Below are 12,870 nucleotides of genomic sequence, written 5' to 3'. Positions count from 1 at the left end.
AGACGGATTATGTTTCTAATAGAAAAGGAGGCTGAGGGTGATTTTTTTTTAGGTATTTAAAATAGTGAAAGACTTGACAGGTTAGATAATGGACGACCGTTGCCCTTGGTGGAGTAATCCATTAAGAGTGGGCATAACCTTAAAATCGGAGCTAAGACAGATAGAATGTGGTCAGAAAGGAATTCTTGGCACCAAGGGTTATAAACATGCTCTGGCCCAGAAAACTGTAAGACAGAATCAATAAGGATATTTAAAGGACAGATACTTAGGTAGTAGAGGTATTAAGTGGTTGTTGAAGGGGGGAGGGCATTGGGATTAAAGGATCTGTTCAGATCTAATAAACTGGTAAGCTCTAAATACACCATCCTGTACAATCATCCTCCACCATCCATCCTCAACAACAACAACTTGGATTTATATAGACGGCATCTCAGAGAGCTTTACAGTTTAGGATCGCACGACCGAGCCAGGGGGAGGGGTGGGAAGGTGACCAAAGGCGTGGTCGAAAAGAAAGGTCTTCAGCAGAGACCTGAAAATGGGAAGGGAGGGAGCGAGACGAAGGGAGTGAGGAAGGGAGTTCCAGAGCCTCGGGGCATAGTGGCTGAAGGCACGGCCGCCGAGGGTGGAGCAGAGGACTCGGGGGGACAAGGAGGAGGCCAGACCCGGAGGAACGAAGGCAACAGGCACTGCTTTGAGGAGAGAGGAGGTCAGAGAGGTAGGGGGGTGCAGAGGAGTGCAGGGACTTGAATATGAGGATGAGGATCTTGAAATCGATCCTCTCTGGGATAGGCAGCCACTGCAGTCTGGCAAGGACTGGGGTGATCGGGGAGCGGAGTTTTGTGCGAGTTGGATTTTATGGATGGTAGTGGATGGGAGACCGGCGAGGAGGGCGTTTGAATAGTCCAGCCGGGAGGTGACAAAGGCATGGACCAGAGTTTCGGCGGCTTTTGGGGAGAGGTATTGGCGGAGACGGGCGATGCATCGGTGGTGGAAGAAAGCAGTACTGGTAAGGGACTGGATGTGGGGGAGGAAGGATAATTGGGAGTCGAACTTGATGCCTAGGTTGCGTACGGGTTCGGAGAGTTTTAGGGGGAGATCGGGTAGGTGGAGAAGGTGAGAACCATGTGATTTTAGACGTTGACGAGAGCCAAAGAGTATGGCTTCCGTCTTGTCAACGTTCAGCTGAAGGAAGTTTGCGCTCATCCAGCCCCTGAGATCTGACAGGCAGGCTGACAGAACATCAGGGGACTGGGGGTCGCAAAGAGAGGTGGAAAAGTAGAATTGGGTGTCATCTGCATACATGTGGAAATGTATGCCATGTCTCACTCATAAATAACTTGTTTCAGTTCTCCCCTCCTCCCTCTTAACTGAGGCCACGCGTAATGCTCATTGCTGCTCTGATTGAGATCAGTAATGCAACAACAACAATATTACATTGTTTAGTGTCTTTCACATCAGGAAGACATCTCAAAGTGCATCACAACCGACTGGGAACCTGAGCTGGGGTGCGGGGAGCTGAGGAAGGTGGGGGCAAAGCTGACAAAAAGTACAGTTGAAAAGAAAGGTCTTAAAACATTAAAGGTAAGGAGGGAGGAAGCAAGGAGGGATGGAGTGCCAGAAAGTGGGGGCAGAATGTCTGAAAGTTCAGCCGTTGACAGTGTGGTGAGTCAGGCAGGGAAATCAAGCAGGTTGAGCCGAAGGAACGACTGGGGTGGTATGAATGCACGAGGTTGCAGAGGTAGGGTGGGGGGAGGGGAAGAGTCATGGAGGGATTTGAACAGGAGGTCAAGGATCTTGAATTCATTCCATTGGGGGATGGGGAGCCAGTGGAGTTGAGCGAGGATCAGGGACGCAAGCTGCAGAGTTCTGGATTATACACTCAGGACAGCTGGGAATTGCAGCTGGAACATTCCTGGTCTATACAGTTCCTTTTCACACCAGAAAATGACTTCAGAACTGAACTATTGGGAAAGCCCTGGAAATACATCAAAGTACTGGGAAACATGTGTGCCTCATATTGAGAATACTGTTTAGATTTCAAGGGTAAGAAAGACATGTTAGGTTAATCATAATTACTTTGCTAAAACACAAGAGGTGTCCTGATAGGTTTCAATACAATTTCACCTTTTGTCTGTGATCAAAGGCAAAAAAGATTCACCAAATGCATTTTGGTGAAGATCTGCTTCTTTTAAATGTCACAATTTTTTCCACCATATTATATATTTTAGTAGTTTTGCTTATATCATTCTGTGTTTAGTAGGTACCGTATTAAACAATAATTTGTTGCCTTGAAAACAAATGTTAACCAAATTTGTCCTGACTCTTCTAAGCCTTGCTAAGATTATTTTACTTCCATTGATCTTTGCAGGAGTATTCTGGTATATGATTATGACAAAGCAATTATCATTTATCTTACATATTTGAAATGTCAGCAGATGACAATATGGTGCCATTCTTAATTCTTAATACAGAATCAGTATTCTGGCTACTGACCTATTTAAATTAGATTCAGAAATTGTTATAATTTCTTCCTGAGCATTGTAGAATTTTTACATATTAATTGAAATATGCTAAAATGATTGTACTAGACTCTGGGAACTCTCTCCGAGACGCATAAATGTCACAGAGTTTGAATTTAAATGATGATATAATTAATTTGAATGACTTATTTTTGCAAGCTATTTTGTGGGTGTTTCAACAGGGAGTGTCTCATGTAATCTTGTGTTCTGTGTTTATTTCCAAAGCATGTTCAGAGCCCTCATAATTCTAAGATTTTTTTTTTAACGCAATCGTTTGCAAATATGACTCCAAACATGATTTCACTTTTCATCTGTGGAAAGAGAACTGAGAAACACTGAGTTGCCTGCAGCCTGCGATGCCATAGAGTGTCTGACCTGAGCACAACCTAGCTTGATAGAGGAAGTGAAGTTCCTTGATTGACATCAGAACTAGCATGGGGAATGCAAACAACACTAAAAGCTCCACAGCAGGATTACTGGGGCCCTGTCAGGGATCAGTGCACGGACTACAGAATACTTGTGCATTCTGTTCAACAAAAAAATTCTTTGTTTGATCATGTGTCGAGTTTTCCTGCGTCAAACATGAAGTTCAAACCGAATTCCTCTTTTAAGGTTTTTTAAAAAAAAACCTGCAGTTTTTAAGCAGAAACTTAAACTGCTGTACAATGTCATGGCACAAAGATCAGACTAATTTCGATATAAATAAGTTCGCCTTCACCACAGTAAAATGTCAGTCTCAGAACACCTGTACCTTTACAGAGATTTTGTTGCTACCGCTTTCATAGCCAAAATAACAGATCAGATAACCAAACCGACCCCAGCGTTTGATTGGTCTCAGCATCAGGGGCTTGCACAGTCTCATTTTAGTCTGGAGCCTTAAGTAGGTCAGGCCTAGCTTAGCCAGCCTGCAGATGATCAGCTGCAGATGATCTCTGGATGAAGTCAAGCTGAAAGGAATTTCAATGAACCCTTCCTGATAGGCGTAGGCCTAAACGAGGCTGGCCTAGTTAAGCTTCAGCTTATAGTGTGAGCACAGAGTTTGCAGTTCAGAAGTTTGCGGGATGTGCTCTGTGCAAAATATGCTTGGGAAAAAATCAAACCGTTCCTCAAATTTCACCATATATGAAAAGATAGATTTGCTGAAACTTGTTCGGCCACATATCAAAGTCCTGGAGGTTCATAAAAATAATCAGGCTATCATAGTGGAGAAAAACCGGTGCTGGGAATCTATAGCACAGCAGTACAATGCCGTTGGTGTGGACCGTCCTCCTCGCAGTGCACAAGCTTTGCGGACACTGTACAAGCGCATTAAGGAGAGTGCTAAACAAGAGGTAGCCAGGAGAGAGCAGCTTCATCCAGACTATAAAGGAAACGTCTCTGAACCAACTAGAAGAATCCTAGAAATGATTCCTCACATTTTCCAACCGCTGTTGAAGGTGATGGACAGCGACAGCTTACAACGGTAAGAGATTCGGTTGCTTTGTTAATTATTGGAAAAATAACTTTGCAAAAAAAATCCTGAATTATGTATAATAACACTGCGTTTCTCCAAGTCCGTACTGTATGTGTCATCGTACAAGTTAATGGTGAAAAATAACATTCACACCTGAGACTTATCAATCTGACTGAGAGCAGAGATTGAAGTTTCACAGCTACCTCAGGTCCCAAGTGTCCGAGGGCCTCCCTCAAAAATGCACCGCAAGTTTGAGTCTTGGAGTGAGGAGGATTGTAACTGGACTACATCACTGAGCAACAAACAACAAAAGTCATGGTTTTGATCACTAGCGACCCCTGCTGTAAGGTGCATGTATGTGTAGATTATTATTGAGCCTAAAACCTGGTCCTGAATTTCCAACAGTGTTTCGAAGTGTTAGGAGAATATCCTAACTAGAATGATATTTTTGAAATCTTTCAAAATTCAGAATGTTGGCATAGCAGCAGCAACAACAACAAATTGCATTTATATAGCGCCTTTCACATTGGGAGGACGGCTCAAGTCGCTGGATAGTCAACGGTTTGCATTCGAGCCGCGGGCTGGAGTCAAAAGGGGTAGAGGGCAAAGGGGGTGGTGTTGGAAAGATAACCAAAGACACAGTCAAGGAGGAAGTTCTTGCGACAGGCCTTGAAGGAGGCAAGGGAGGGCGCGAGGCAGAGGGTCTCCGGGAAGGAATTGCAAAAGGTGGGTGCAGAAAGGCTAAATGCTCGATGCTGGAGCGGGCAGGGGAATGGAGCTTGCCAGTGCCCGCTGAGCAGAGGGAGCGGGCAGGTTGGACGGGTTATTAAGAGGTCACAGAGATAAGTCGGAGCAAGACTGTGGAAGGTTTAAAGGGGAGGACAAAGATTTTTAACTCAATCCTCTGGGGGAGGAGTAGCCAGAGATGCTGGGAAAGGATGGGGATTTTCAGCTCACGGAGCTTAGTGCTTAGCAATAACATTTTATTCCAATTGATTAATTTTACACAATATTCTTTGATTTGATATAGCACCTTGTCTCATTGTCAAGATGTTTTACTGTAAAGTGTAGTGACTGTGTTTTGTAGGCAAATGTGGGAGCCAGCTTTGCACAGCAATGTGCTACAAACATCCATAAAATGAAAGACCAATTTTAACTGGGGGATTGCTAGCCCCAACACTGACAGAAATGCCCTTCTCTTTTTGAATAATGCCAGGGGATCATCAACATCCAGATAAAAAGGTAGTCGGGACATCATCAAGTTGCTGACTTTCTGCAATGCAGTGCACCTCCAGCAAACTGTGTCAGCCTAGTGTCAGTGTCAGCTTGATAACATGAATTGCAAGTCCTGATATGATCCACAACCTTCTGACTCAGAGGTGAGGATGAGAGTGCTACGAACTGAGTCAAAACTTCCTCCCTCCTTCAAAACCCTCCTTAAGAACTATCTCTTTAACCGTACTTTCAGCCATCTTTTCCTTCCCTTCCTCAGCTCCCCTCTCCCCACCCCCCAAAGTTCAGCCACCCAGTCTGTTATCCAAAGCACTTTGAGTCATCCTCCCGAACAGAAAGGCACTATACAAATATAAATTGTTGTTGTAGTTTCTATCCTGTTCAAGCCAGAATGTTTGATTGAGAGAACATTGTTGTAGGATTTAAATTATCAGTAAAATTGAAACCTGTACATCACATATAAATTGTAATAGTCTGAGTGAAGTTTTGCTATCCAAGCTAACAGCACAGGTGATACTGGACATTCATGAGAAAAAGGAAAGCCGTGAAACAAAGCAAGAATTGGTCGGAGCAGAAATAAGAGTGGAATAATTAGATATGAGGATTAATAAAAGTCCAGGACTAATGTTTTCTAAAAAAAATCTAAATGAAGCAATTTACCACCATGGGTTGGGGTCATTCAAACTTGTAGAAATGTGTCAGTTTCTTCTCCCCTTGGTACCTCTTCCAAGTGACTGTTCTTCATGTGTGATCTGAATGTCAACATGAATATCAACATTGAAGGGTATGGCAACCGACACTGCTGTGCACAAATACACACCATATCCAGCAGGGGGCACTGGATAGTGATTCAGAGTAGGAATGCTGGCAGATTATTAAATTGACATTTTGTTGAAGTGAGGCACAGTATTTTGTAAAAAAAAGGAATTTGACTGTATTGCTGCAACATTGGATGGGCATTTAATTTGCAACCTGCTCCCAAGTTTCTATTTAAAAAGTAAGAATGGAGGAAAAGCGCTTGTAAAGACTGTTAAAGACCCAATCTTGTTCTGCACAACACAAGATGCTACAGACCATGTTGTAACCCACATTTAGTCATGCCAAAAAAGAAAGGAGACAAGCTTGAACAAGAGGAAGAGCAGCTCGTATAGCTGTTTTTAGTTCTGTGGAATTTTTCAGCAACATTATTTGCAATTGACAAGCAGTCAACCTGAGCCACTCTTGATGTTCAGTTGTGGTTGCCAAGGGAAGAGAAAAATGCAAGTGATCCACAAAATGACCCAGGCAACAAGTGTCTTTCACTCTTTTTACTACAAATGGTTTTAGGAACGTGGGTTTGCAAATAGATGTTATGNTTTTTTTTAAACTCTCCGACGTTGACAAGGAAAACTTCTTTGGATCACTGTCCCCTGCTAAATTTGAAACAACAGCTCAGCGCATTAAAAGCTTGAAATTATAACTCGTATAACTTATAATTTGAGCTAACTCAGCGGTGGAAACCTGACTTCTCCCTTCGTGCCCATTTATTTAGACAAATTTTTAAGATAACAGAAACAAATTTTGAAAAGATTTAGGGCTGTTTCCACAGGAACATACAAGGTTAAGAAGTGATCTAAGGAGAGATATCCAAATTCTGATTGATTTTAAGAGAATAGACAATGAAAGATTATTGCTGGTGCTCGGAACTAGGGTCTCAAACACTGGAAGATTTAACAACAACAAAATTACATTTGTAAAGCGCCTTTCACGTTGGGAGGACATCCCAAGGCGCTGGACAAACAGAGTTATGGACCCGAGTTGGGAGTTGGGGTCAGGGAGGGTGGAGGGCAGGGGGGGGAAGCAGGGAGATCGAAAGCATGGTCGAAGAGGAGAGTCTTGAGATGGGTCTTGAAAGTGGCAAGGGAGGGGGTGAGGCGAGGGACTGCGTGATGGAGTTCCAGGGGGTGGAGGCAGAGTGGCAGTAGGCCCGCCCGCCAATAGTGGGGTGAGCGAGGCGGGGGATGTGAGGCAGGCCAGAGCCCACTGAGCGGAGGGAAGGAGCAGGATGGTAGGGGGTTACGAGGTCGTAGAGGTAGGGGGAGCAAGACCGTGGAGGGCTTGGAAGGTGAGGACCAGAATCTTGAACTGCATCCTCTGTGTGATGGGAAGCCAATGAGGATGGGGGTGATAGGGTTGCGGAGCCTGGTGGGGGAGAGGACACGGGCTGCAGAGTTCTGGATGATCTGCAGCCTATGGAGGGAGGAATTGGGGAGTGGCAAGCATAATTGAGCTTTGATGTAATGAAAGCATGTATGAGGGTTTCGGTGGCCTGCGGTGTGAGACAGTGGCGGAGCCGGGCTACGTTGCGGAGGTGGGGGAAGGCAGAGCGGGTCATGGCCCAGATGTGGGGTAGTAAGGATAGTTGAGAGGCAAACAAGACCCCAAGGTTCCAGACTGGATTAGCAAGATCGAGTGTGAAACCATGGATGGTGATGCCGTCAGCGCCTGAGGTGAGGAGGTGCTGACGGAAGCCAAGCAGGAGAGCCTCGGTCTTGTTGATGTTCAACTGCAGAAAGTTAGCTCTCATCCAGGACTTGAAGCCTGACAGACATTCTGTCAGGACAGCAGTGGTCCTGGAGTCAAGGGTGGAGGCAGAGAGGTACAGTTGGGTGTCCTCCGCATACATGTGGAAGTTGACCCCATGTCTGCGGATGATGTCATCAAGAGGGAGCATATAGATATTGAAGAGGAGGGGACCAAGGACAGAGCCCTGAGGAACACCGCACGAGACGGTGCGGGGGCTAGAGGAGAAGCCGATTGTGGAGATGAAGTGCTGGCGGTGTGAGAGGTATGATCTGAACCAGTCAAGGACAGAGCTGTGAAGGTTGAGGTGAGGGGAGAGGCAGTGTATGAGGATAGTGTGGTTGACGGTGTGGAAAGCAGCAGAAAAGTCAAGGAGGACAAGGAGACAGAGGAAGCCCTGGTCGCAGATGGACAGAATGTCATTTGTGACTTTTAACAGAGCTGTTTCTGTGCTGTGGGCGGCACGGAAACCCGAATGGAAGGGGAGATTAAAATGATAAAGAGTTAACAGTATGGAATGCTTTGCCTCAAGGGACTTGAGGCTGAGATCATAACACTTCAAAGGAATTGAACAGGAGGAATATAAAAGAATATGGGGGAAGCAGTGAATTGGGTTCATGGTGGTTTACTACAGTGGATGAGTTAGCACCATCTTAGGGTCCATGGGCTGAATGACCTCCTTCTGTACTGCAGTTTATATGAAACGAGAAAACAGAATCCCTTTATCTACATCAGTGTAAACTTATTTGGAGCAGAATTTTGTAGACAAAAGAGCTTGTGGGTTGTGTATGTTCTTACAATAATAATATTTTTTCCATTTGACATGGCGCTTTTCATGTCTTCTAGACGTCTCAAAGCGCTTCATAGAATATACTGTAAAGTGAATTGACAGTATATTTGTGGATGAAACATCATTTAATCAATATAACTTAATGCATCACAACAGTACTAATTAGGAGATTTTTGGCCAGGACACTGAGAGTAATTCCCTTCTCGAATACTGTAGTACCATCAGATCTTTACTGTCTACCTGAGCAGGCTGTTTACTAGCTGTTAAAGGATTGTTAAACTGAGGTCCCTTCTGTTTGTTCAAGTGGACATTAATGGGACTTTTTGAGAAGAGAGGTAGTTTCTCTGGTGCCTTCACTTATTGGCTGTTTGTGGGGCATAAAATAAAATTGGCTGCTGTGTTCGCCTACAAATATCTAGCCAACACACCTTACAGGAAATCCTGTGAAGAACTTTTAAGACATTTTGCTGGAATGTGAGTGTTCAAATGTTGGGTCAGTATAGGATTGGGGTCAGGTGTAAAATGTCCTGCATGGATATTTTTTGCTCATGCCTCACAAAGAAGGCGTTTTTTTCCTAATGTCACTTCACAGCTGTTTCTGGGATGTAGCTGTGCACACATTGGCTGCCGAGTTTGCCTATAAACTATACAATCACTAACTTTGTAATGAATTCCTCATACATTTCAAACACGTGAAATGAATTATTAAATTATAAGGTTTATTATAAATTAATAATTGCTGTTTGGATGACGTACTGGTGGAAGCCAGTGTTTTCAGCGGAGGAGGAGGTGGGGAAAAAAACAACCACAAAACAGTGTATGATTGAAATAAATGTGTGGCGATTGGGGGCAAATTGATTCTGCTCTTAAATTAAGAATGACTTGAGTATTGTGTGTGGCAATTCAAATAAGTATTAATAATAATAATCGTCCTTGCATTTGATATAGTGCCTTTATATAATGGAATCCTGTAGCTCAGTGGTTAGAGCACTCATCTCGCAAGCGAGAGACCTGGGTTCAAATCCCAGCAGGGTGCAACCTTGGGCAAGTTTCCTTATTCCACACACCTGATAATAATCCCCCAAGATAAAAAACAATAATATTGTTCACTTCAATCCACGACTGTTTGTGGTCAATTGGCTGCCGCGTTTCGACCTTAATTCTATTCACTTTACAGTATATCCTGTGAAGCGCTTTGAGACATCCAGAAGATGTGAAAAGCGCTTTATCAAATGCAAGGATTATTTTTATTTAACATTGGGAGGATTTCTCAAAGCGTTTCACAAGATTTACTGTAAAGTGTAGCGACTATATATATTTGTAGGTGAACATGACAGCCAGTTTCTGCATAGCAATACCTGCAAAAAAACATGAAATGAATGAGCATTTTTAAAAATCTGGAGCACAGGGAGAAACATCTTTTTTCAAATCCTGCCATAAGATTTGTAGCATCCACCAGAACATGTAGACTTGTCCATCTCATCTGAAGGACGATTTGTCAAATAATCAGTGCTTTGAAACTTTATCCTACATGAAGAACACTATATAAATACAAGTTGTTGTTAATCCAGTGCTTCCCACACACTACACTTGAGTTATTCTAGATCTAAAGTCATAATGTGGGTTTGAATTTAAAGCCTTCTGACTGAAGGGAGAGTGCTACCAACTGAATCAGGCTGACACCCTAATGTTAAGGGAAACATATTTTACCTGAATATTGCTGTAAGACAATTTGTATAACTTAGTGTCTGTTGATCTCTGATGACATGTGTTTAATGTGCATTTAGTTGTAAACTATTTGTTACAGTTTTCTTTGTTACACTATGTTTTATTTATATTTTTCATCAGGCGTGGAGGGAGTTCTGCTTCTGAACAGGATTCCTGTGTGGAACAGCCTAGTACCCTGTATTTACAGCCTGGTCCCTCAGGCTATCAATCACATTCTTGTCCTGATTGGATAACCCCAGAGTCCGAACCAGAACATGAAGAGAAACCTCCTCCGATATTAAGTGTGGTATCACCACCAACTGAGAGCTTGGAGCAACAGAACAAAACAGACACTCAGCAGGCGACAAATGGCTCCGCCTCACCTTCTTCATCTTGTGACGCTCAAATGTCCTTAACTCCATCCCCTCAACCTGCAAGACGAGAAGATGTTTTGTTCAGTCACCACCATCACCAGGGCGGTGTCCTGCGGCACATGGCCGGCCGTGATAATGGAGAAATGCAGCTCATGTCCTCAGAGGAGCATGAGATTATTATGGAAAACCAAAGGAAGTTTGGACTGTATCTTGACGAGAAAAGGGAAATCCTTAAAAGTAAGCAGGTGCTAGAGGAAGACCTGTTGAGGGCCAGAATCCGAGTGGAGGAGCTGAGGGCTGCACGGCTGCAACAAGGATTACCAGACCTCAAAGATACTTAGTATTTGTAAATATTTGCTCCATTAAAAAGGCAGTTACTAACATTGGTTCTGTGTATTTTGTATCCTCACTGCAGTCTGTCTCTGAAAATTTAAGTTGTCCCAATATCTTTACCAGATTTACGACATACCTGATAAGTATCCTTTTCAACAGACAATGGATCATTTATTTCAGATTTTGGCAGACTCTGAGCCATTTGTGCAAAACAAAACAAATTAACATGCCTGTTTGCATGAACTATCATGTATAGGTGCCTTTTTGTATATTCCTTTTACCTGCATGCTGCTGCCGAGGGTAGGTACACTTTATGTACCTGCTTCAACAATTTGCTTTTATATGGCATCCTTTACACAGGATAGAGTCATGGAGCGCTATGATAGCTTCTCACAGTACAGCATTGTAATGTGTGGATACGGTTGGAGTGTTATGCATCTCTACTGGTGAGTTTTTTTTGTCGGAGACATGTGGAAACCCATTACCATGCTTAAGAGTGTCCAAATCAAACTGAGATTTCCATGCATCCCAACTACACAGGAAAATTCCAGAAATAGATTATTGGAATGCAATGCGCACTCTCTCTCAGGAGGGATGCATCCTGCTTACCTAATTCTGGAAAGTATTAGCCGCAGGTTGTCAAGAGCCAAGGCTTGGGGACCACAGAGTATGCGTTGGGTACTGCTGGAATATAAGCAGTTAAAGCCGTATAATTTGCCATTGGTATCGCTGTCTGGCAAACTTGCCCACTGCTTGTCCAGCTAGGACCACCTATCGCCGATTAGGGCTCAGTCTTGCAGGGTTAACAGGAGCTGAGCAGGATGACTCCCTGCCTCTAGTGACTGCTTTGCCCTTGCAGGTCCTGCCAATGATCCAGGGTGACAGTGCTGTCAAGTGCTCTGGGATGCTACCCTGCCTGAGGGACACTATATAAATGCAAGTTGTTGTTGTAGTACAAATTGTCCAACCCCGGACATTATAAATGGCCACTTAGTTGAGTTACTGGAGGCCGAGGAGTGGAGCCTCTAGGGAAGTAGATTCAGGAACGCTGCTATAGACAAGTAGCACTGGTTGCTGCCAATAACAACTTGGATTTATATAGCTCCCTTCACGCCGGACGGCGTCTCAAAGCGCTTACCAGTGTTTCACTTGTAAGTGTTTCATAAGCATTCTTCTACTCGTTGCCTGGCTGAGCTCTGAAAACTGTGCAGATCAGCAATATTTTTGTGTGGGACTGGCCTGTATGGTACTTACACAGAATGCAAGCGGGAAACTAGGATTTCTATCTGTGACTTACAAACAGCTGCACACATCTCCAGCACTGTGGTATCCACCCTTCGAAGCAAACAGAGTAAATTCCACAGCAGTTTCTGCTGAGGTGATCGTGTAATAGCACCTCGGTGATGTAAAAACCCTTTTAGAAAGAGCATATTTACTAACAAAATGAAAAAAACTGGGATTGTTCACCAGTTACCTTCTGTGCCATGGAGAGCTTTGTTTCACTTGGAGAGATGCTTGAATTTACGATGAACGTGCTGCCAAGCTGGAGTGACCAATGTGCCTTGTATTATAACTGATTGGGCCAATGCTCTTGTTCACAGGAAGAATATTACTGACAATGGGCCAATTTATGATGAATTTGATATTTATCACATTAGATGCATCCTCCCAGACCCCTGACACTGCTCATTTCTGAGAAGCTGGATGACCAAATGTGATGACATCAAATTGCTGTTAAATTAAATTAACCCCGATCAAGTTTGGAACTGACTGCTTATGATAATACCTCGCTTGAAGGGTGCTATATAAATGCAAGTTGTTGTTGAAGTTGATGTAGCTGCTTATGTCATTGAGACAACTTGAAGCACTTCACAGGATATTCTCTTAAAGTGGAATGAC

The 12,870-nt window shown here is 43.6% G+C and overlaps 2 protein-coding genes across 5 annotated transcripts in view; both read left to right on the top strand.

Annotated features, from left to right (window-relative positions):
* The window catches only part of rad54b (RAD54 homolog B), an 84,411-nt gene that overhangs the window by 10,367 nt on the left and 61,174 nt on the right, over window positions 1-12,870 (top strand). The window lies entirely within an intron of this gene.
* On the top strand, window positions 3,127-11,019 carry LOC103175138 (fibrinogen silencer-binding protein). Its single transcript, XM_007887936.1, has 2 exons — window positions 3,127-3,981; window positions 10,406-11,019. The coding sequence occupies exons 1-2, from the start codon at window positions 3,581-3,583 to the stop codon at window positions 10,977-10,979; spliced, it is 975 nt and encodes a 324-aa protein (XP_007886127.1). The 5' UTR covers window positions 3,127-3,580; the 3' UTR covers window positions 10,980-11,019.

Source organism: Callorhinchus milii, unplaced genomic scaffold, assembly GCF_018977255.1.
Source record: "Callorhinchus milii isolate IMCB2004 unplaced genomic scaffold, IMCB_Cmil_1.0 Scaffold2, whole genome shotgun sequence".
NCBI classification, from domain to species: Eukaryota; Metazoa; Chordata; class Chondrichthyes; order Chimaeriformes; family Callorhinchidae; genus Callorhinchus; species Callorhinchus milii.
This window is presented reverse-complemented; position numbering and strand designations above follow the sequence as displayed.